Source organism: Plectropomus leopardus, chromosome 2, assembly GCF_008729295.1.
Source record: "Plectropomus leopardus isolate mb chromosome 2, YSFRI_Pleo_2.0, whole genome shotgun sequence".
In the NCBI taxonomy this organism is placed as follows: Eukaryota; Metazoa; Chordata; class Actinopteri; order Perciformes; family Serranidae; genus Plectropomus; species Plectropomus leopardus.
This window is the reverse complement of record NC_056464.1, coordinates 9,432,413-9,452,360: the sequence shown is the minus strand read 5'-3', so window position 1 is coordinate 9,452,360 and position 19,948 is coordinate 9,432,413. Positions and strand designations below refer to the sequence as shown.

The 19,948-nt window shown below is 39.5% G+C and overlaps 1 protein-coding gene across 3 annotated transcripts in view; it reads left to right on the top strand.

The window, feature by feature from the left end:
* The window catches only part of LOC121952968 (inositol 1,4,5-trisphosphate receptor type 1), a 109,636-nt gene that overhangs the window by 84,156 nt on the left and 5,532 nt on the right, over nucleotides 1–19,948 (top strand). For all 3 annotated transcript variants that reach the window (XM_042499877.1, XM_042499869.1, XM_042499861.1), the window contains 8 exons: nucleotides 2,814–2,989; nucleotides 6,153–6,317; nucleotides 7,060–7,249; nucleotides 7,345–7,437; nucleotides 10,010–10,149; nucleotides 12,439–12,604; nucleotides 18,660–18,820; nucleotides 19,477–19,638. In XM_042499877.1, coding sequence (XP_042355811.1) covers nucleotides 2,814–2,989; nucleotides 6,153–6,317; nucleotides 7,060–7,249; nucleotides 7,345–7,437; nucleotides 10,010–10,149; nucleotides 12,439–12,604; nucleotides 18,660–18,820; nucleotides 19,477–19,638 — 1,253 coding nt within the window. The remainder of the gene's footprint in view (nucleotides 1–2,813; nucleotides 2,990–6,152; nucleotides 6,318–7,059; nucleotides 7,250–7,344; nucleotides 7,438–10,009; nucleotides 10,150–12,438; nucleotides 12,605–18,659; nucleotides 18,821–19,476; nucleotides 19,639–19,948) is intronic.

Below are 19,948 nucleotides of genomic sequence, written 5' to 3'. Positions count from 1 at the left end.
AACTAGCCTCAAAGCCTGAACTCATATTTGACTTTCAGTACTATGGAGACCACAGTAAACACAGCAGCGCCCTGTGTCATTTGATGTTCCAATAAACAAGGCTTACATTGGCTCAGGTGGGATAAAATACACAAACACCACATAACAGGTGATCAGAAAAAAAAAAGGCATACATCATGTTTTATGCTTCAAGGCAAACTGTTCAGCTACCAAAACATCCTCTATGGTGTTTGTTTGTTCTGTCAGTGGGTTCAGTTTAATATCCGAATCTCTTCCATGCTACATGGATTTATATCAAATAAGGGTTCTTACGGTCTTGAAATTTCTGGAAAAGTTATGCAGTTCTAAAAACTACTTTCTAGGTTTGGAAATGGATTGAAATTAATAGAATGTTTTGGACATTTTTGAACAAACATTGTTTTAGCATTTGTTTCAAATATGATCATACATGTCTTCCATTACACTAAATACTTTCTAGTATTTCTAGGTGCTGCAGGTGGCAGTTAAAATGTCTCTACTATCATGCGATGCACGTAGATCAGACCAGCATCGTTGCCAAGGCCGTCCACTCTTTGGGAAAGACTGACAGGACATGACAGTGATCAACCTTAATTTATTAAGCTTATTGAGCAGAAGCTCTGGCTAATGCAAGGTCACAAAATAATTACTAGAAATGTCTATCAAACAAAAGTATGTTTTACAAGTGATTGCATAGAAACTCGTCAAATTTAGTATCCAAGCACACTTTAAATTGCATTGACATCAACAGAATCTTTGGCTTTTTATCCCAAAGGGGCGTGGCTTAACATTTTGCCAGTTACCCGTATTTGCCTGTCTGGTCTATTGGCATCTGCAACTAGTTAGCGGCGGGAATGTCAAACAAGTGATCACTATATGGGCCTACCTATTTTACACTGTTTAAATAAAGCCATGGAAATTTGTTGAATATAATGGAAAAGTTACGAAAGTATGGAAAAGTAAAAATCTGTTGGGAAATTTGTAAGTGTGTATTGTGGTGAAAAGTGTGCACATTTTAATAACCATTTCTATTTAAAAACATTTAAAGATTACCAAAGCACACAAGAATAAGAATGCAAATCAAAGATGATCAAATAATACTGTTTCAACAACCAACGTCTCTGTGCAAAATCGTAATAAGTCCTCTACATTTCAAAATGCACCCATAAACAAGTTGACACATTTTTTATATCTTGTCAGATTACCTGGCTGAATGGTGAATTGTGATAGTTAATGAAAATGCAGCATTTTATTAATTTTGTCAGAATAGCAAAAAAAAAGTATAGATTGCTAACTGAGTGGTACAATTAACACAAAATACAACAGTTCAGAATTCATCTAGACATAGTTTTAAATTTATAGGAAAAAAACCAAAAAGTCAATTTTGTCTGTGATTATGGAAAAAAACTAAGTGGACGACATGAGTCAGGTCTGACTGTATTCCTCCTCTACTCCTTTCTGTGTGCAAGACATCATCACGTGAGATTCCAGCATACCTTTGGCCTGCTTTAACAGGCACTTTTATGGCTTCGGGCCCCTGCCTCCCTCCCTTGCACGCACGCACACACACACACACACACACACACATGCTATGCTTGCTCTCCTCCCTCCTTTGCTTGGGGCTTTAGAATGAGGGTTATAAGAGCAAGAGATCTAGGTCAGTGTGTTCTGCCTGCATGCATGACTGACTGCCTTTTGACAAATAGCTTTGGTTAGCACCACACTTAACACACGCTCACAGGCTACATGTTTGCAGCCTTCCTCAACATTTTACAGATGTTTGCGCACAATCATGCGCCTGCACGTTAAACTGAAGCGCAAGGCGGCTGTAGTTTGTGACTGCACGTAAGTGCCCCTGTTTCAGTCTGCCACATCACTGGAGCTGTGTGTTGCTCCCCGCTCGTCTCCTCATGAATCTTTCAGCTGAGGTATTTTTAGAGTTGGCTGTTATGTAAGTGGCACCTGTCATGTGATCTCCACAGGGATTGGGAGGGAGGGAGAGAAATCTAGAGGAAGGGAAGGAGGGAAAGAGGCAGAGATAGGCAAGGTAGGAGGAGAGGGAGTATGGAAGGAAAGGATCTGCAGTGCTCCCCTTCTGCTTTTTCCTCATCTGCTTCAACTACCAAATTTTTTTAATCTTTGCAATTCTGCCCCATTTTAATGTTCTCTCGATCTTTATCTACTTTTTTTTTTTTTTACATCAGCACAAACTATTTACCTTTTCTGTGTTCTCTGAGGTCAGTCTGTGACCCATGCTCATAGAGTGCATATAAACACACACACTTGCACATGTTAGCCCTGTGTTCTAAGAAAGGCAGATCAGTAACAGAGGCAGCAGGTTGGGTGTGGCCTTGTTTTTCGGCTGGTCAAACCTGGCCGAGGGTTTTAGCATGAGTGACACGTTGCCGCATGAAACTCCTCACTAGGACACTAATCCTGGATTTATCCTGGATCAAAGGAAGCATCAGGTAGGCTCTCGCCAAAGCCTACAGCACACACACACATGCACAAAAAGTATGTCATATACTTTTGGGTGTTATGTAACTGGCTCTCTTTGAGTTCAAAGTCTCACTAATGAAGGCCTGAGGCCTGACTGAGAGGCATAACTCAGTAGAAGCCTGTTAAAAATCTGTTGATCCGGACAAGTCCTCGTTTAAGATGCAAACTACGCCGTCATCCTGCAACGCAGCACATTATATTACATAAGTTCAAAATGTAAGAGTTGCCAAATACAATTTTAGCAAATGTCCTCCATAGCTTGCATGTGTATTTATAAGAACATTAATCATCTGCAGGTATGCTGGATCCCCACCTGTCTGCGTTGCTGTGGATGGGAGTTTTGGCAACACTGGTCATCGTTATCATCATGCCCCAACCCCTGGGCATCCGTGCTCTCGTCATCATCACTATACTTCGTCTGATCTTTTCCGTTGGCCTGGAGCCCACCCTCTTCCTACTGGGTGCTTTCAATGTGAGTAGCCATGCCTCAAACTGTCTGTGCACCCAAATTACCAGTGGTGATATCCAGTCATCCAGTTAGTTTTGCCAGGCTTTTGAGATATCTGTCTAAACTGATAAAAACAAATTCCGCACACTAAGATCTAGTCAGTGTTACACTTCATTCTGAGCTTTTGGTCTATCAAACCCTCATCAGAACATGCATGAATCAACAATGGACAGGTAGGTAAAAAATCCCAACCCCATTCTAATCATTGGCAGTATGCAAACCACCTGTGCACGACTCTCCAGAGGTGGGGCGTCCAATGGCTCAATAGATAGAGCAGGCGCCCCAAGTACAAAGGCAGTGTCCTTTCCGCAGTTGCCACGGGTTCGCTTACAGCTCACAGCATTTTGCAGCATGTCATCCTCTCTCTCTCCCCTTTTCACTCTATCACTCTGTCCTGTCTAATAAAGGCAAAAATGCCACAAAAATAATAATAATGAAAAAAAATCTCTCCAGAGGCTTCAACTCTTGGGAATTACAATTTTACTGAATGAATACTGAATGGAGTACTATGTGGCATACAAATGGAAACCATACTTGTTACAAAACCTAAAAAAATCAGGAAGCACATTGTAATACTACCATAAAATTTCATCAAATAGTAAGTGGGCCAGACTGAGACATCAATAATCACAAATTTCAATGTGTATAAAACCTTTAAATTTTTGTTGCAAACCAAAATACATTGAAAGGAAACAATTTTATGGAGCTTAAACAATTAGGTGGATAATGATTAAATCATTCTGAAGAAAATAAATCAGCAATCATTTTGATAATCAACTGATCATTTCAGTAATTTTTCAAGCAAAAATTCCAAACATCCCTTGATTGCTGCTTCTCAGATGTGAGGAATTTGTCCTTTTCTATTTTTTTTAGATCATTTCCAACAAATTGTTGGTGCAAGAGACTTGAGGAAACACCTTGGGCACTGAGAAATTGTGATTGGCTTTTTGACATTTCATGGACTCACCAATTAATAGAGAAATTTGACAGATTTATTTACAGTCGTAACAGTTTTACTTTGCACTTTGCAAGTGTTTTTCCAAAAACAATGTTTCTGGATACTCCAAATTTTTATTGGAAGTGTTTGCTACAAAGGAGCTAGTCCCTATGAAAACTGATCTTCATTTTACCTGTATTGTATTGGGTTAGAGGCAAAATTCTGGAAAAATGTATTTGCACAGCAAAGGGCAAATAAAAGCATTTTGTTTATTATGGGTGAACTGACCCTTTAAACATTTCTTGTCTCTTGTGATTTTGAAAGAGTGTGTTTGTGTGGTTTGTCAGTAATTTTCTCCAGAGAAAGCTAAAAACACACCATTTCTGTTTTCCCATTCACACGCACCACTGTGTGTACTTTCATGTACTAAGAAAGTACCACCGCACTGGTTCCAGTTCTTCTTTCAGCTCTCACACTCATGCCCACTTGGCAAGCCGGTGCCCAGTCTGCCTGTGGTGTCACTCCCTGGCCCTACAGTTCTCCTTGGCAGCGCCTGGCTGTGTTATGGGGTGTGAAGTGCGTCACTGCACCCTCGAGAGTGTGGCACCACCCCTACACCCGCTAGAGATTTTCTAGATGTGCTCTTAAACACAAACACACAAAATAAAGTCTCTCTCACACTTTTATCATTACTTAATCTCTGTTTACATGAACACGAGAAATGAAGTGCTTTGACTATAACTTCTGTTCCTTGAAGGAGAGAAAAAAGGTACAACACACATGTTAGACAATATTAGGGCCCCCGTAACCCAACTGAAGACACCTCTCTAGGTCAAAGCAAGAAGGAGTGTTGTCATGTATGAAAAAAAAGTCATATAATATAATGAATAATGCATCGTAACCCAACAGTGTTGCTGTGGAAACATTGTGCACATTCTCTGGTCTCCCCTCAGTGGCTCAATTTTGACTAGTTTCTATGGTATCAGTGTTACCACTGTTAGTACTGTTAGCAGTGTCAGCACAGCCGGTGGTGCTAAGAGTTAACAGTGCTAAAATGGTTTTGCATCTCAAATTTAAACCATTTACTCACTGGGGCGACCTGGAGGGAGACCAGAGGGTGGGCACAATGACTCTACAGCAATGCATTTTGCCATCAGGACAGCATTACTGGTGGTAATTGCTGAATGATTTTTGTCACTAGCTTGCTAAGCTCCCACCTAACCCAGGTGGTGCGCAGTGAAGAGTGGCAAAGGACCCAGTGGAGACCAGAAGTTGGGTGTTGGACATGTTAAGGTGGCTGACTGGCTGTCTGAAAGCAAAATCAAATAAAGGGCAAGACATTTAAAACACAAAACATATAATGTCACTAGGTCATCTGCCTCTAAACGTGTAAATAGACATGTCTTCAGGAGGTCACGTGGGGTGTGATATCCCATGCCATGTGTTGTACTGAGTGAACCAACTGAAAGGGAACCGGGTTACTGAGAGAAATCAGGTTAATGCAGGAAATCAGAGAACACGTCACCATGGACTGCAATAACCTGGTTATTCTAAAATCTAGTTTACATGCAGGTGGTCTGTAGTCATATGTCACGCTCACTTTGTTTTTTTACATTTTGTTTTCACATTGTGTTTTCTTTGCAGATGTGAGAATTTTTCAAATAACCCCTAATTGTGTCACTTTCATTCTAAGTCAGACTTTAGATTTAATTATTTAAAAGATGTACTTCTGATGAACTTCCTTTTGTCCCTCCCCACTGCTGTGACAGTAATACTTTGACTGTCCCAAGTTCTTATTATGCATATGCTCTCTTGTAAAAAAAAAAACAACAAAAGAACATCATAAACTTGATGAAGCGTACACGTGACCAAGGCGTCAGGTTTCCCCAGCATGTATCTACAGAATCCATGTTAACCGAGTTTCTGTTAATCCCTTTCCCTCGTATCTTGTTCACATTACAGTTTAAGAAATCAAGTTACTGCGGAAAGCCATCAGTAACCAGGTTACATATGCACGTGTAAACACACTCAACATGTCCTCATTTATCTTAAGAAGCCACACGCACCATGTGGCAGCATTTGCTGTCTGCCCTACAGCCCTCAGCCAAGGCCTTGTTGATTTTTTTAGTATTGAAATGATTAGTTATCCTTTACTTTAATTATTAAAGAGAGTTTGACTTTATCTTCCAGGTGTGCAATAAAATCATCTTCCTAATAAGTTTCGTGGGGAACCGAGGAACCTTCACCTGGGGCTACAAAGCCATGGTGATGGACTTTGAGTTCCTCTACCACCTCATGTACCTCATCATCTGCTCTCTGGGGGTGTTTGTCCACGTCTTTTTCTACAGTCTGCTGGTGAGAGAAACACACAGACCCTATGAACACACACACACATTGACGGGTAGATTCTTGATTGTCCTTGTTGCCACATCTGTATGTATACTTGCAAACACACATACACAAACCTGCTCAGAGGGGGTGAAGAGCAGCATGTTTTGAGTAAAACCACGTGTAAAATATTACTTCTCTCTCCGAATGTAGCCTTAGCTTTCCATCATGGTGCAATCAAGGACATACCCAATTGCATGCCAGAAATTGCCTTATTTGGTGCTGAAATGGTGTTTCTGTTGTTGTTGTTTTTTTTGTTGTTGGGGGTGTTGAGTGCCGTGTGCCGATGCCTCGGGGCTACTTTATAACATGTCAGACTGAATATCCCAGTATTTTGAGATGTTTTCCATTTATGCTGGCCCAAACAGCTCCTCTGCAGATGCAGCAACATATTTCCATATTTCTTGAGTAATAAGATTCTGAAAACTTATGTAATTCATGTCAGACAGAGAAAACATTCAGCACAAATGAAAAAAAGCCTCATGATGCAAACCAACTCACCTCTTAGTTTCTACACACTTTTGCATTCTTGTGCAACCATGTATTTACCTTGCAACATTTACTGGTAACACCGTATGTAGAGCATAGCAGTATGTAACCAACATTAATGCATCACGTTTACAATTTCTGCCTTCTGAGGGGCATTATGCCACTTTACAATCAATCAGTTATCACCTTATGTTTCCTAAAATGTCCTTTGGCTTTGTAGCTGTTTGACCTGGTGTACAGAGAAGAGACTTTGCTGAATGTAATAAAGAGTGTGACTCGCAACGGACGCTCCATCGTGCTCACTGCTGTCCTGGCGCTCATCTTGGTCTACCTGTTCTCCATTGTTGGCTACATTTTCTTTAAAGACGACTTCATCCTTGAGGTGGATCGGATTCCAAACACCACTCTGAGTGAGGACAGACTCCTGTCATTTATCCTTTTTTTTAACAACGTTTTCATTTGATAGGATAAGAACATGTTTACATTGTCCCTTCCTACTTTCTAGAAAATGGAGCCAGTCTGGCCAGTGAGTTTCTGTCTGCCGGAATCTGTCAGGGAGGGATTGATGAGAACTGCACCACAGAGGCCCCACAGGAAGGTAATGTACACTGCCACATTTGGTTTTAAATGAGTTTAGCTGGAGAATTGTGTCTTTAGCTAAATATTTTAATCATTAAAACAATCAGCCTATTGTCTGTACAGAAGACATCTGTTGCATGTCTGTGCATCTTTGGAAAGGGATCCTTCCACAGCACTTCCTGAGGTTTCTTCCACTTTTTTCCCCATTAAAGGTGTTTTGACGGAGTGTTTCTTATTCAAATTAAGGGTTAAAAGGAGTAGGATTGGTACCATTCACATATGAATTGATAGGGGTACCTGGAATTTGGCACTGATACCCACCATTGCCTTTGAAGCATTTTAACTTTCCTGGAAACAGGACTTTATTTGATTAGCTGGTGTTTGCAAAACTCCAGCTATGTATTGCACAGATTGCCTCTCATTTGAGAGCAAAGTGGATCAAACGGGACTGTTTTTCAGAGGAAAATCAAGTTGTTATTTGATAACTGCTGATAAACAGAAGAACCTATTTAGGGGCAAGTAAAAATTGTCTTCAGGCAAGGAAGTTTTAATCCACTCACCCACCTGGACAAGTGAAAATAAACAATAATGTTGAACCCTGGTAAATAACAAAAAGTGTATAAAAGTTATCAATCTAGTTAACTATTTACCTAAATGTCAATGAAATTCTCATTGCCTCACTTAAAATCTTGTTTTTCCTTGAAGGGTTCAACTTCTTTTGGCAGTAGCTGCGGCTGTTGTGGGAGACTTTTGCTTTCAGGCTATCAAACACTTTTCAGCTTTTAGCTATATATATTTTTTTTGACCAAGGCAATTCTCAGGTCTTGCCCTGGCTGGCTTTGCATTTTGCGTCATAAATATTGTAGCAAGCGTTGTCTGCGTTGAGTTTTGAAAAGTGCTACCACACTTGCAACTGCTTTCAGATCGCCATTACCCTGGAGATCAAACAAGCTACAGGGGTGACATGGTCTCACTCTCTGTATTTCTCCCTACACTCTAAGTTACTCTCTTAACCCTGTGACAAAATTTGACATCAGTTGATTTATGTTGAATCAGTACTCTGTAGTACCAACATAATTTGGTTGGTTCTCAACTCACTGAAGATGGAGGCTGACGTGTGCTGTGTAGAATGTAGAGCCCATTGAGGCATATTTGTGATTTGTGATATTGGGCTAAAAATGAATTGACCTAACTTAACTTAACTTAATAGTATTTAAATCAATGTAATGTCTCCTTGTGTGGATTTCTTGTCATGATTTAAAGAGTGGTAACAATAAGCTCTATTTATAATGTGGTTAATTTTATTTAGTTCAGCAGAGTTATAGAAGCCTGGGGTCAAAGTTCCTGGACTAGCCACCATACTTTTTTTAAAAAATGGAAGAAAACACAAATAACAACCTAGCAAGAGGTACATGTAGGAAAGATTTATGGAAATGAAAATGCACAGCCTACTTGAGTTACTAGGAAATCATCCTTTTCAGTTCATAACAAGTAACAGGAAAATTGTGGGATGTTTTTGCACTATTTCTTTGTTTTCTGCAGCTTCGCACTAACTCACACTTTAATTCATGTGTCTCCCCCAGCTGTCACAAAACTGCCTTTTGACCAATTTACATGTGACTTCAACAGCCCTCATGTGACATTAGTTAATTCAGTTAAAACAGAACAATGTCAGTTTCATCCCCCCAGCCATTAGCCCAGGCAAAAAAAAAACTATTTGATGGTAGTCATTTGGCCAGTAATAAACACAGTAAGCAAATAGGATCATAATATGTTCTGTACTCTCCAACATTTAAATAGGTCAGAGGTTGCTCTACAGTGACACAAAGACAGTATCACATTTATTAAAATCTCTCAGAAATGTTGATCTTTGTTTTCGGCTCAGAACAAGTTCAACCACAGCAGCGGTCACATTCCATCTAAACAAAAACACTTTTGCTTTGACTAACTGCTGTCACACTGTCAACTGAAATATGAAAAAAAAACAGTATCAAAAGATCCTGTAACTAAGCTAATGATATTTAAATTTATAAATAAATAAATAAATAAAGACATTTATATTTCTAATTTGGAGAAAATATTTTAAAATGAGCTAAAACTCTATTTTGATTAGTTGCTATCATTGGTCATTTATGTAAATAATGTAAATGAACATCATAAGCACAATAGAATGGCATCAAATACCCCAAAATACTCAGTGCCTCATCAGTATGGCTTTAGATCAATATTTTTGTGAAACATAAAATCTAATTACACTGTTGTCATGCATTAAATCATCATAATATCATAAGAAAAGTAACATTAGTGTTAATATTACTACTTATAATAATAACCAAAGCTGTTTTTGACACCACATCATAGTTACTATTTTAATAGTTACTATGAGCCACCGTTCAAGTACTAAAAAGTATAGGTCCTGGTGGTCCTCATTACTCAGTTATAAAGCATTTAAGTGTGATTGATGTTCCCTGGGGCTGCAGTGCAGTTTATAATGGTCTGAAAACAAATACACACCTGCTTAGGATAAATAAACTGCCCTTTTTACAGCCTCTTAAATGTTTAGATTACAGATTTCCCTTCTGCTTCCTCAGATATTGGGAATGACAGTGAAGAGGACAGCGACATGGAGCGGACATGTGACTCTTTACTGATGTGTATCGTCACGGTGCTGAGTCATGGCTTAAGGAGTGGAGGGGGTGTAGGGGATGTTCTCCGCAAGCCTTCCAAAGAGGTACATGCAACTCTGATTAGACTCCTGACAATACTGTTTGTGTGTGTGTGTGTGTGTGTGTGTGTGTGTGTGTGTGTGTGTGTGTGTGTGTGTTTGCTGAGACAGTGTGGAAGCACCCGCAGCTGCAGCATGGGTCATGTGAGCTGGCTCCAAGCCCACTGCGCTGAGTTTGTTTTTTTTAAAAGCAATGGAGGTTTCACAATATTTCCTTCCAGCTGCACTGCCTCCGCCTTGTATGAGAATTTAACTTCAAAATAGATTTCCACCGAATTCAGGCTCAACCGCTAATGATGTCAAAAGAGGATGTGAATATGTGCCTCACGTATTCACAACGCAGTCCAACTCGAGCCAGAAAGTCTCTGCTGGCTGCTGAGCTAAATTGCTGCAGTAAAATAGCAGTCAGTCATATGATAATATGAGTGGCAGAGTGCACCAGTACATTGTTGCCTCAAAACAAGCTTTTCCTAAATATTTACGAGTGTATGACTGCATTTGCAGCCATTAATCTAAAGGTGTGATATGTAATGCTTGGCCACATGCTCTTAAGAGAGGGGCAGCTCAGCGGTCTACTACTGGGTCTGTGCAATCTAAATTTACAGTCATCAGTTATTTAAAAAAGGCAGCTACCAATTAACAGCAGGGCAAGAACACAGTCAATTCAACCATCTGCTGACTCTGAGAGCCGGTGAAAATATCACTTCTGTCTTATAATCTTAACATGTGGCTATAGTTTATGTTATAGCTTCAGCTCAGTTTTAGAAAAACCACAGTGGCAACAAAGAGCCACATCAAAACCATACATCTATATGTTGATGGCATTTAGAATGTTTTTTAGTACAGTTTGTGTTATCATTAGTTGCACTAAAAATATGCTTCGCTAAATAGCAAATGATCTTACTTACAAGTGTAAAAGAAACTTTATGAGTTCAGCATCAGACCTCATTTCTTTACTGCCAAAGAATTGTCTCTAGCGTTGGAAAGCCACAGCGCTGTTTCTCTTGTTTTGCTTCTTTTTAGTGTATATCATTTCTTTCTTTGCAGATCAACATTGCATTTATTTTGGCATTCACCAGGGGCTGTAGCTCTACGTCATGTTGGACTGGATGCTACTATTGCCTCTCAAGCTACAAGTTGTATGACAAGATAGGGCGAGTGGGGCTAGCTGGTTAGCATGCTATTTAATATTTGCTAAAACTGATGCAGTCCTTCAAATGGAAGACATGAGCATGTGGTTATGACATGGGAAGCAATTTACTAAATATGGTCGGCTTTCAAGTGGTTAAGTCGTTACAGCGCTGCTGCTGGACAACAGCAACATGGACGCTACTGCTGGCGCCTCAAAGCCACTGAAGCTAACAATTTAACAAGCTAAGGAGCAGGTAACGTAATGCAGGAAATGTAAAGGAAAAGTAACAGGATAACGCTAAGGTTTTTCAGATCATCAACATTTTCCTCAAACATATTATGTATTACATTTAAAATTCTAACAAAAGTTCTGTACTGCTAAAGGTAAATATACTATCTCACCATCTACTGAAAAATTAACTTCCATTTCCTCCACCATTTGTGAAAATGTTAGCAAACATGTTGCAACTCGTGACTTGAAGCTTTCAGAAAATATCCACTTACGAGGTCAAGAGGGGATTGTTCATATGGACTCTTCTTGTGAACATGACGCCATTTAAAGGCTGCAACAGTATAAACACATATTTGACATAAAGCGGAAACTGTTACTCCCTCACATTCTGACGATAATTATTTCATTATTTGAATGTTTCAAACAAAAGTTTGACCATATCTTACATATTGTACCTTGAAAGATGATTAACTAATAATGGAAAATTAAATGGCCAATGTACCTACAGCATAGTATGTCAGCAGTTAAGTCCTTTGTAGCTCTATTAGCTAATGATGTCAAACATTTCTCATTGTAGGACCTTTTTAAAGTGTGTCTTACCTAGACAGACACAGGCTGCATCAGGTTTACCGGCTTTCCGTCGTCTCTGTTACTGTAGCATCTGGCAGGTTACACCTGTGGTCTTGTGTTTCCATTAACATCCATGATGAGGAAGGTTAACCACGTTTAAACTCACAACATCATCCCTATCATGTGTTTATGTAAAGAGCTGCACTTTGGATCAAATGGGATAGTCTCTCTATATTGGTTACATTACAACCTCTTGGTAAAATTACTAATATTGTTTTCTGGTCATTACCTCTAAACAGTGCCTGTACAGAAGTCCCTGTTGTTAACCTTTGGATTTAACCTGTTTCCTGTTACTTTCCCAGGAGCCATTGTTTGCAGCCAGGGTGATTTACGACCTGCTGTTCTTCTTCATGGTCATCATCATTGTCCTTAATCTCATCTTTGGTGTCATCATCGACACATTTGCTGACCTGAGGAGTGAAAAACAGAAGAAAGAAGAAGTCCTAAAGACTACCTGCTTCATCTGCGGTGAGACTGCTCGGACTTATCTGTTAATACGTAGATTAGTCCAAGCCCCACTAATTTCTTGTTTCCATTGTTACATGGTGACTGGTGCTTGAACTGTTAGTTGTTTAATCAATTAGTCAATCAGAAGTACTATTACCACATTTGTTATAAAATGTTAATAGTTTCAAGGATATAAAAATGGGAAACATAGCTTCCAACCATAAACTGTATAAATATAATGGGCATAGCCACTCTGACATCACAAGGCCCTCAGGAAGTGCCCTGGTCTTTGAAGCCAATTTTTGTAGTAGCCAAACAATGGAAATACAGCTTAAAGGTTTGTCACATGATGCTACTGGGCCCAAAAAGACTTCCCATAGACTTTTGAGACTGTGAAAGTGACATCTGTAATCAGCTGATATGCGAAATGACTCATATCACTATCAGGATTTGATCCATTCATCCTGGTAAAATCTCGAAAGTCTAGAAGAGCCACACTATCATCATTTTATCCCCATTTTATTTTAGCGGAATGCTAAACTGAATGCTAGCCGCTCAGCCAAACAATGAATAGGACCCCGCTTCAAACGCTGTATCCAGTTCTCTTTATTCTTTATACATCCATAGACATCCGTCATTGGTGTGATGTCTCACATTTTGAGTCGAGTTTGACATTTTGGCCGTCACCAACAGTTGTCATGAAAATTATGGAAATTAGCTCTAGAGATCAAAGTAATTCTTGGGAGCAGGCTATAAACATTTTAATTTTTTTGCTGTAAAGTTGGATATTTTACGATGGGTCTATAGAGACAGAGCACATTTAAGGCCCACTCCCACCTGGGGAGAAAACAATCCCTCACTCTCTATTGACTGTGTATTGCATAAAGGTGCCTCCTTGACATTTACTTTCGCTAACAAACAACAGAAAAATCACTAAAAGCTGCTGTGTCATAGTACTGTGTAGTGTGTCATGTACTACCAACAATGTAAAGAACCAAGAAATAAGTTTGTATAAGCTGTCAAACCAAAACCGGAACTTTTAGGAGGACAAAAGTCAATACAGAAGTATGGGATCAGCAGAGAGAATATGGGGGCAAACTGTGGGATCCTGACACCTTGTGTACCATGAGCAGCAAGTATTTTGCTGATTTGATCAGACAAACTGTAGAGGCTGAAGCGAACTATTACTTTTGTAATGTAAATTTTCAGCCCCAAAGGTCACTGCTTGGTTCTAATTCAATTTTTTCAATTGTTATTTAGACAAAATAAACAATTGGAAGACACTTTTGGCTAGTAAAAAGCGCTGAATATTCTCTTTTTTTCTGACACCAGATAGGCTAAGTTATTTGAAAATCAGTCAATACTAACTACCTCCTGCCACGAAGGTTATGCTTTTGGTTCAGTTTATTTGTCAGTGGGATTACGAAAAAACCTACTGGAACAATTTTCATGAAACTTGGTGCAAGAAGGGAGTAGCATGGCCAGAGGAAAAATTCATTAAATTTTGGAGCAGATCTGAATCAGGGGGTGTATAGACAGATTATTTCTCGGTTTTGTTAATATTGTAAGATAAATTATTTGGCCTTGGCGGAGGTCTGTGCTCTCTGACTACCCCTCTAGTTAATAACCAAAATATTTAATTGCATCCTTAAAGTTGTCTACATTGCATGTTACGTCAGACATACTGGTTATGTGTCACATCTAGTTTTTGTCTTTCGTGGCACAGCTCTCTCATGCATTCAGCAGCTTGTGCTAGAATATCCTCCTAATGATATTGACATCGGAATCAAACCTCTACCTTTCAAGTGCCAGGATTACTTCTGTAATCATTAAAGCACCCTGCCAGCCTGGTAGGTGCCGTGCTCAATTGTTGGAAGGGCCCTGTGTTTCAAAGCCTGTGCGTCATTAGTGCTCTTCCACAATCCAGCTTGTGTCACTCAGTTAATTCCCAAATTCCCCTCTCAGTGCGTTTGATTTCTTGGTGGTTTCTCTGGTTTCAGTTAAGTACGTCTGTTAAGGTGCACGTAGTTTGTTGCAGTCCCCCCCCCTTCCCTTTTTGACTTAGCTGTCGTTCCAAAGAAGGCTGAGTCATGAGAGCTTCCTGCCACTGCTCTGCTCGCCTCCATAATTCATGTCTGTCTCACACACGCACACACTTTTTCTCCCACTCACTTGCACACACTCACAAACTTAATTTTCACACCATATGTTTTGTGCGACTTCACTGACTACCCTCTGCGTAGCCTCATCTGCATTTCCTTATATGCACAGTACATGTGAGAGTGCCTAAAAAAAAGTACTTGCTGCTGACTGTGTGTGCAACTATACAGCGCATGTATGTGTGAGCCCAGCGGAACATGCTGTATGTGAGCATGTGTGCGTATGTTGGGTCAGGCAGTCGGGACAATAGGTAAGCATATGGAACGAGAACGGTATTATGTCACCCAGCCAGCCATCAGCTCTGACTCACTCATGTTAAAGAAGGCCAGGCCACAGGGGGAGCTGCCGTCTCTATGGTTTCCAGGGGAGGCACAAGGGAACAGGAGATGCAGAGATTAGGAGCTGACCTCCACCGGCTTAAGTGGCTCTCCATCCTCCAGCTCGGTGTTATAAGCAATCGATCGTTTTCTCAATCTTGCGTTAGTTTTTAGGTCTTTGGGTCTGTAGCCAATGATTGATTCACATCATGTACTTCCTGTGCAGGTTTGATTGTTATCTGTAGCTAAAATCATCTCTGAACAAGGAATCTCAACCTCCCAACCTCAGTCTCCATCTTGTGTAGAGGAAAGACAAAAAGGAGCTTTACCTTAAAGGCCCTTTCCAGAATACTGTCTGGATTTTGATCCATTGTGTCATTACTAGGGCTGTCAAACAAAGTTTCAAAATAATTTTTGAATTGCAATTAATCACTCAATTTCACTCTTTAATTACGATGAACCAGATTTTTTTAACCGTATGTTTACAATCCTATTATTTAGCGTATTTTAAAAACATGTTTGAAGTCCAGATTAACATGGTAAAGCAGGCAGCAGCTGTATGCTCAGCTTGTAGGTGGTAACAATTTAAAGACTGTTTGGGGACCCCAATATGCAGAAATATTCTGATAAAATAGGCAAAATAAGCCATTTGTACTACATTCAAAAACTGCATGGTTTTTGCCCAAAACTGCACAGGACTAGCATAATGTGGGCTTGTCCGTAAAGAGGAGACTTGTGGGTACCCACAGAACTCGTTTTCATTCAGATGTCTTGAGGTCACCCATTGGTTTGGTAAGTCCAGTTTTGAGGCCTTTAGTTTGGCATTTGGACTCTTGTTTTTGGAGATTGAAGTGAATATATTTGGGCAAGAGTGTGGAGCTGTGGAGGAACAAAGGGTGGATCTGACTCATTGAGTGCAGTTACATGTACATGAATTACCTGTTTATGAGGCATATCGGGCATATCCTGGTTTTAATCCTATTTTGGTATAGTGTATACATGAGCACAAAAAAATTGGCTTATACTGGGTTGACTTATGTAAAAATCAATCCGTGCACAGTTGTCATTATCATCATCAAACCGTTTTTTATTCAGGGAAAAATGACTGAGCATTAAACTCTATTACAGCAATGCTGTTATGCACATCCAGTGTGCTAGAAAGATATATGATACTCGATAGCAATTGCAAAAACACCATAAAGTCCAAGAAAAAAAAAATAGCAGAAATGTCTGTCAAGAATTGTAAATACAGATAAAAACGGTAAAAACACAAAAAAGTTAAATGACAAACAAATCTGCTCTTAGTGAAGGGTGCATGACACCAACAACAACAGTGAAAAATAGCCAATAAACTATAAACAATGAAAATTGACCTGGCTGCGTTAACCAGTCATGCATGTTGATATTAGTTAAAGAGACCAAGGCAGTTTTTGCACCAGGCTGTGAACATGTTTAGCTCTGCTGCAATGTTGGGCATTTTAACATGAGGGTCTATGAGGATTGACTCACTTCTGGAGTCAGCCTCAAGTGGCCATTTGAAGAACTGCAGTTTTTGGCACTGACATGTTGGCTTAATTTTTCAGCCTCAGAGGTTGCTGCTTGGAGTCCTTTTGAATTTAGTCTGTTTTACAGGACTAGACTGTCCCTAATAATATTGCACTATTCTCTTCACTTATGTTTTTTTTTACATAATTGCATTTTTGTGTGCCACTTTAAAGATGTTATGCAAAATCTCCTCTTTAGTTTCTGAACAATAGCAGACAGGCATCTATTTAGCATGTCAAATCCATTTAACAAAATCCCCAAATCAAATAACTGTGCAATTCACTGCCAAAGAAATTATGTGTTGTTTCATTTCTTTCAAGGACACTAGCTCCCCTCATCTGACAGCCTGTCATGGTTGATGCTTAATTTTCCGCAGCTTAAACTGTAATTTAGTGTGAATCAACCCTGCTTTATAGTTGTAATACCTCTGTATTGTGCTATTTGTTACCAATACTGTCTCGTCTCCTTGTCTGTTTTCTAACTGCATTTTGTTGCCTTGTTTTTTAATGTTGTTGCTTTAAAAAAAAAAACACCTTTTTGGTTTTTTTGCATTAGTTTTTATGCCTGCACACCAGTGACAACTGTTGCTGGCGGCATTATGCTTTTACGTTGTTCATCTGTCCTTCTTTCCCATTCTTTTGAGTGCGACATCTCAGGAACGCCTATAGGGATTTTCTTCAAATTTGGCACGAACATCCAACAAGAGATGATGAACAGATTAGCCTTTGGTGGTCAAAGGCCACTGTAACCTCACATCACATTTTTTTCTTGCCGTAACTCAAGAATTCATATGCGAACTAAGATAAAAAATGTCCTACAAATGACATGATGACATTTCATATCCAAAAGGTCAAAGGTCAACTTCTCAATGCGAAAACTATTTTCTGGCCATTCCTTGACACCATAACTCAGGAACAGAAAATCAGACATTTTGGTCAGATACTAATCTCGGTTGTTCATCTTGAAACTATGTTGATTGTATCGATCTTCTGTTTTGCCGGGAGAAGATGTGTGTGAGCTATCCACGTTTTAGAATCTGTAACTTCCCTGTAAAAACATCCATATTTGAAGCATTGTCTACTGTCATGACTACAACTTTATGTTCTATCACAAACCGCTTTATTGGCCCAGCATGTCAATCTGACTTCTAACATTTCATTAATTATTTTAAAGTCTATCACTGAATACAGTGCTGTGCAAAGGCTACCATAGATTTGTTGTTTTAGCAAAGTTGTAACGGGGATATGTATTCTTTTTTCTTTTTTTTCTTTACTAATGTACAGAGAATCCAGAGAACATGTACAATGCATTAAAAAATGCCAAAGGAGTCATAACAAAATGGCTTCTTCAGACTGAAGCCAGTATTTAGTGTGAAACATGAAAATGTACAACTTGACAAAAGGTAGCTATCAATATTGACCTTTGGACTTTTCCTGAATGTAACCTGGTGTAAATACATCAGAAGATTAGTACTGTAAATCTCATATTGTCTGCCCAAGAGAGTTCAAGACATGCTAAGTGAAAAGGGAGATCACACTAAGTACTTCAGCCTGTTGAAGTTGTTTTATTCTGAAATATTTGCTCTACTGATACTGTATACATATTTCCTGTATGTTCTGTAGTTTAGTAAAGAGACTACTGAGAAATAAGTATGTATGATCATTATAACCCTGCTAAAGTTATAAAGTTTAAGGAGCCTAAGGCTATTGCACAGTACTGTATATCATATGAGTCAGGGCAGACGTGGATGTGAACTGCAACGTTCTTGGAAGGCTGTAATCTAGTTTGAGCGAGAGAATCTACTTTTTTCTGTCTGGGATGGGTTAGTTTGTTGTGATCTTTTATATGTGTAAACTTCCTGAATCCATACTTACTATTTTCTTGTCACACTTCCACTTTTTTCATTCATTTATTCCTTCAAACTGACAAGTTTGCTTCCTCAATGTCAGTACAAAACAGAAACTGGTCATATAGAAGTTGGCTTCTGTTTTTTTTTTTTCTTAAACATGCTGTAACTTTGTACCATATATAACGTGTTACTGCTTCTTCTACAGGCCTGGAGCGGGACAAGTTTGACAACAAGACAGTGACTTTTGAGGAGCACATCAAAGAGGAGCACAACATGTGGCACTACCTGTTCTTCATTGTGCTGGTAAAAGTTAAAGATTCCACCGAATACACAGGCCCCGAGAGCTACGTGGCTGAGATGATCATGGTAAATAAAAAACATAGACACACCCTGAAAACACACATCAATTTTCACAGTGCAGGCTTGCTTTTTTATGTGTGTGTGTGTGCGTGTGTGTGTGTAAATGCATTATATTCGGTATTAGACCGCGCTATCTTCTTGGACTACATTATTTCCAGCAATCCTGAGTGACAGAGCAGTGAAATGGGCGTCTACTTTTGTGTCACGTTTTTGGTACAGTGCCTATGATTGAGTAGACTTGTAAACATGCACAGGCTTGTCTCACACACCTTAGTACAGTAATATGTTCTTCTTTTCTAATCTCAACTGACAGACATGTTGGTCATGCACATTTAATGACACAAACAGACTAGTGCAGACAAACAGGAAGTCTACAGGATGGTACATGAGTCGCGGTCAAACCCTAACACTGATCAAAGCCTGATAAGGAATCACTGGTCAGTGTACTGGGATTTTCCATTGTAGCAGTCTGAGGTCATTTACTCCCCATTGTTACTCCTGTGGCAATAACACCATTCAAGCACGTTCCTTCATAAACACAATGTGGAGCAGTGGCATTTAGAGTTCACATTTAAGCACTTGATTGCCAAACAGTTGCGCCTTCCTGTTAAAATTACCAATACTTTATTTTTTACATAACTGATATGCTCGGTTAACCACAGGAGCACAACCTGGACTGGTTCCCACGGATGCGCGCCATGTCACTGGTGAGCAGCGATGCGGAGGGCGAGCAAAATGAAATCAGGAACCTGCAGGAGAAGCTGGAGTCGACCATGAGGCTGGTTGCCAACCTGTCTGGGCAGCTGACTGAGCTCAAGGAGCAGGTATGTCATGTGACAGTAAATCACACACTCCCTCGCTTCGCAGTCACCCATGATTTGTTTCTTTTACCTCCATCTGAACCAGATAGCTTTTCAGAGAATGTCCTTTAATGTTGAGCCATTGGGAAGTTATTGACAGCCTGCGCTGTAATTACTCAACATGTTTTAAAGGAAATACATGGAAAGAATTATTATTTGTTGCTTGTAGTTGCACCATCGCCATAATTGAAGTGGTGACTATCCAAGCTAATACCTACATTAGTTAACAATCAGTTTTTGCTGTTCTTTTAAGTTAAAAATGAACGGAACTTTA